This window comes from Drosophila innubila, assembly GCF_004354385.1.
Source record: "Drosophila innubila isolate TH190305 chromosome 3L unlocalized genomic scaffold, UK_Dinn_1.0 0_D_3L, whole genome shotgun sequence".
In the NCBI taxonomy this organism is placed as follows: Eukaryota; Metazoa; Arthropoda; class Insecta; order Diptera; family Drosophilidae; genus Drosophila; species Drosophila innubila.
Genome location: NW_022995376.1, coordinates 10,499,046 through 10,503,827, shown reverse-complemented (window position 1 = coordinate 10,503,827; position 4,782 = coordinate 10,499,046). Strand labels below are relative to the sequence as shown.

The 4,782-nt window shown below is 38.8% G+C and overlaps 1 protein-coding gene across 1 annotated transcript; it reads right to left on the bottom strand.

Moving 5' to 3' along the window:
* Nucleotides 1–699: 699 nt before the first annotated feature.
* On the bottom strand, nucleotides 700–4,575 carry LOC117787126 (protein extra-macrochaetae). The gene is made up of 2 exons (XM_034625568.1): nucleotides 3,579–4,575; nucleotides 700–1,235 (listed from the first exon to the last, which is right to left on the bottom strand). Exons 1-2 carry the CDS (start codon nucleotides 4,191–4,193, stop codon nucleotides 1,200–1,202), a joined length of 651 nt encoding a protein of 216 aa, XP_034481459.1. The 5' UTR covers nucleotides 4,194–4,575; the 3' UTR covers nucleotides 700–1,199.
* Between the last annotated feature and the right edge of the window lie 207 nt (nucleotides 4,576–4,782).

Here is a 4,782-nt window from a genome sequence, read left to right as displayed (position 1 = left end):
TACCCAATGAAAACATAAAAACAAATACGATAATTAAGATTTTACTGAATTTTCTTCATTTCGAAATCATAAAATATAAGTAAAACGCATAATTATGCTATAAAAACACTTTGTACAAAGTATGCTACAGATCACAGAACATATATTTATATATTTATTAATATTATGTATTATTATATTATTATTCAAGTTTTTTAAAAAAGAGGGAAAACTGTAGGGGGAAGTTGAATAGGGGGAGGGGGTCAGAAACCTACGCTCAACTAAAATGATAAACAAATTGTTCCTTGAGGTATGAAAATTAAATATAAATAATGTACGTACATATATTATAAATAAATGAATTCTTGTTGAATTTGCTGGCTGGCTAAATAATAATAGGAAGAATTTGTTTAGGCGACTTTTCAGTTTTAGTTTTGTAATTAATTAAAATTAATAGGAAATTTATAATTGTAAAAAATGAGAATGAAAAATTGTTAGAATTTTGTTTTACTTTTTATTGCTGTTTTCTGTTTTGTTTTTTGTATTGTTTTGCTTTGCATTTTTTTCAATTCATCTTCAGCTTCATATTCGTAAAATTATTAACATTTTTGTTGTTTAAACCAAAAACTAAACATATAAAAAACAAAAAATTCCATTTTTTCATTTCATTTAAAGGAAAAATTAAATTGTTTAAAGCTTTGCCAAGTTTTTCTTTTCATCTTCATCTTCATCGTCTTCTTCATCTACTTTATTATCTTTATAGTTATCTGCTGCTAATAGTTAATTGTTAAACGTTAAGAGTTAATAATATTATTTATAGTGCTTACAATGTTTTTTCATTATATATCTACTTAGTTAGGTTGTTGTTATTATTTAAAACTAAACTCTTTCAATGTATTGGTGTGAAATGCTTTAGCACCCACTGTGCCCACTGTGGGCGTGGCTGCAGTGCCTATTTATGTAACTTGTAAATATTTTAATTGATTTTCTTTTCTTTTTTGTTTTGTTTTGTTTTGCTTTCTTATTGCGGAGATCTTCACACGAGCTTGAGTCTGAGTGGAGTTTGTGAGTGGAGTTGACTGTACTACACTGCCTACAATATGTATGTGTGTGTAACTTTAAATGTTTAGTTTTAGTTGTAGTTCTTCTGCCCCTTCTTCATCATCACCAACTGCTTCTTCTTCTCCTTCATTTATCAACTACATTCAGCTGCAGCTGCTTTACGATTGCCTGCTGTCCTTTTCGCCGCTGATTTGCTGCAATGAGAGAAAGCGAGAGAGAAAAGAAATTAGTCAAAATTGCATATAAATAAATCTCAGTCTAAAGCTTAAAGTTTAATATTGTGTGTGCGTGTGAGTGTGTATGTGTGTGCTTGTACGCCTGACTTGCACAACAAATCACGAATTATCAATTAATTTGCTGTTGTTGTTTTCGTTTTTGGCGTCTCTTCTCATTTGTTTACGAGCACTTATTCTATTTTGTTGTTCTTTTCTTTTCATTTAGTTTTTTGTAGTATTTCATTTTCATTGCCTTGCCAAGTGTAGACAACGGCGACGGACAGCGACGCCTGAGAAGAAGGGTCACAGCAGAGGCGCCAACTGAGCGCCAGCACAAAACTAAGAAAATCAAATGAGTTGTTGTTGTCGTCGTTGTCTGTTATGTTGAGTGACCGCAGAGCTTTGTCATGTACTCTGAGTGAGTGTGAGAGAGAATGATGGAATGGAAGGAGTATGAGTGAGTGGGGCAGAGGGAAGGGGAACAACGGCAGGAGTGCGCACAATGTACAATGTAGAAAGCGACCGACTGGCGACTGGCGCACAGCTGCGCGGCGCGAAAAAGTACAAAAAAAGAACAGCAACAGCAAAAGCAACACAGCAAGAACAGCAACAAAAACAACAACAGCTATGTACATAACGAGAACATTTTGAACACGTGCATTTCTTCTTACGTTTGCTGGGTGCGTGTGTGTGTGTGTCTGAGAGAGTGAACTTGCATGTGTGAGTGTGTGAACGAAAGAATTTGTTGTTTTGCGGCCACGGTGACACATCAGATGTATGCATGTGTTTGTGTAAGTGTGTGTGCTGCGTGCAGAAACAGAGGCAGCGGCAGAGGCTGGGCAGAGACGTGGGCGGTGGAGTCTCAATCTTAGTGCAGATGTTTTTGCATGAAGAAAAATAAAACACACAAACAACAAATAAAAATTACACACAGCCGTTTGAATGAGCGACTGATTGTGGGACTGAGAGAGATAGAGAGAGAAGCTGCAATGCACAATTAATCAAGTAACTGTGGAAAAATTAATAATTGACGCTGTATGTATGTGCGCGTGTGTGTGTGTAGGCCACCAATGAAGCCCCAAAATTGAATTGAAATTGTGAAGAGTGAGACGCGTTAATACATCATATTTATTTATTATAACCTGTTCCGGCCAAGTAATGAACAATTTTTAGCCAACATCATTTATAAAACGATTCAACGAAATAACAACAAGCCAAAAACTGCGCTAATGAAGTGAACAACAACAGAAACAACAATAATAACTGAAACGGAGGCTGCGACTGATGATTCTCCAATTCTCCAAATGCTAAAGTCAAGCTTAAAGCGAATGTGCGTGTGTGTGTGTATATATACATACATATGTATGTAGAAATGTATATATGTATGCGTGTGTTTGTAGACACACATGAAATAAATTTAAGTATCTGCAGGTGTTCATTTAAAACATCACAGACAGCAACAAAATGAAAGAAGACAACGACGACGAAGAGGAGGGGAAGAAGGAGGCGGAGGAGGAGGAGAAAAAAAGGCCGCGGGAAAAAAAAAATTAACAGCTACAAAAGTAAGAAAGAAAGAAACAACGACAGCAAAAATATGTGAAAATACAAACAGTTGGTCAAGAAAGTGTTTTGACAAAATCAAAATGCACATGATTGTCTTTTTTTAACTTATTAAAATAGTTAAATTCAATAAAAATTATTTTGCTCTTTTTTAATATGAATAATAATAATAAAAATAAAATAAGATATTTTTTTTGCAAGTGTTGATCAAAACACTTTCTTGACTAACTGTCTGTGAAATGTCTATAAAAACACAAATGAAATTGAAACAATTTCAGCAGTTTTATTGTTGTTGCGCCTCAAAAAGAAAGCAAAGCGCAAAAACAACAACTAAATGTAAATTTTGCACACAAATGAAAATAAAATAAATTATAATTTAAAGTGAGAAATGTAAATGCCGACAAAACAGAAACCGACACAGAAACGTACAGAAGGACGGACAGACAGACGGACAGACTGAGAAACGGACGTCCTTAGGCTGCTTGGCCGTAACAGTTGGCCCCAGTGGCAAATGAGGTCACAACAACAGCAATAACAATAAGAGAAACAGAAACAAAAAGAGAAACAACAATGACAATCGCCTCTCTTGCTTAATTTTCTTGCATGTGTAATTTCGTTTCTGCTTTTTTTTCGGCTGCTGCCGCCGTTGACTTTGACGTCGACGTCGACGTTACATTTGCAATGCAAATGCAGCAAATCAAAAATGAAGCAAAGAGCTTTTTAAAGCTGTGTGGGGTGGGGGATTGGGTTTGCTTGACTTACCGTCGTTAAACTGTCGGACAGCTGCTGCTGTTGTTGTTGTTGTTGCACTGGCGCCGTTGTTGCTGTTGCTGCTGCTGAGGCGGCTGCTGCTGCTGCTGCTGACGCCAACGCCAACGCTGCGGCGGGCAGAATTGTGTTGGGGCTCTGTCGATCGATCAACGGTAAGCGAGCGGCGGCAGCGGGACTAGAGATTTTGGCAAGCTGCTCCTGCTCGGCGGCCAAACGCATGGCCAAAACATCGCCACCTGCATTCAAGTTCATCTCCATTTCCATCTCCATCTCATCGCTGTCATCGTCAATGTCGCCGCCGGCAGCTGCGGCTGCTGCGACGCCGCTGAGCGCGGCAGCTGCATCGAAATTGTTGATCTCGGGATGCGTTTCCAGTTCGGTCTGCAGATCGCAGATGTAGTCGATGACATGCTGGATGATCTCCAGTTTGGAGAGTTTGCGATTCTTGGGCATGAAGGGCACCAGATCCTTCAGCTTGGACAGATACATTTTCATCTCGGCATTCTCGCCGTCGCCGCGATGCGGCGGATGACGCGAAATACGTCCGTTGGGATTCATGGCCGGCATGGAGGCGCCTGTCTGACACACCGCAGTCAGGGATTTCATTCTCGAGATGATCGCTTTACGCTCCTTGAGTAGAATTTTGGCGGCTTTTTACACGGTCGTACCGGTTACTTGCGAGGAATTTATTGCGACAAATAAATTACTTTATTTTAAGATACTTTTGTTTTTTCTTTTCTTTTTGGTTTTTCAGCTGCGAGCTTTGCGAGTTGTTGTTGTTGTTATTGTGTTTTTCACTTGACACGCACTTTTGTAATTTAAATTTGATCAACAAAAAAACACTTTAATCCAGCGTGTTTCTCTATTGCATTTGTTGTTGAGTGTTGCTCAAAATCAATTTGAATTTGCTTTTTGCCTTTTGTTTCTGTAGCGCGAACTAGCAACAACCTTCAACGACCACGAAAAATTTGTATTTGAAAGAAAGAGCGCAGCGACGGCGCCTTTTATACGCCAGCCGAACGGCCGAGCGACGACGGCAAATGAAAAGACTCGAACACTTCGTGTGAAGCAGACACGAGCGCTCTCTCCGCTCTCTGGCTCAACCAACCAGCCAACCAACCACCACCAGAGCCATGGCCAAGAAACTTGTTCCAGCCAGCAAAAAGGGGAAATGGACGAGAGAGTATATTGATTT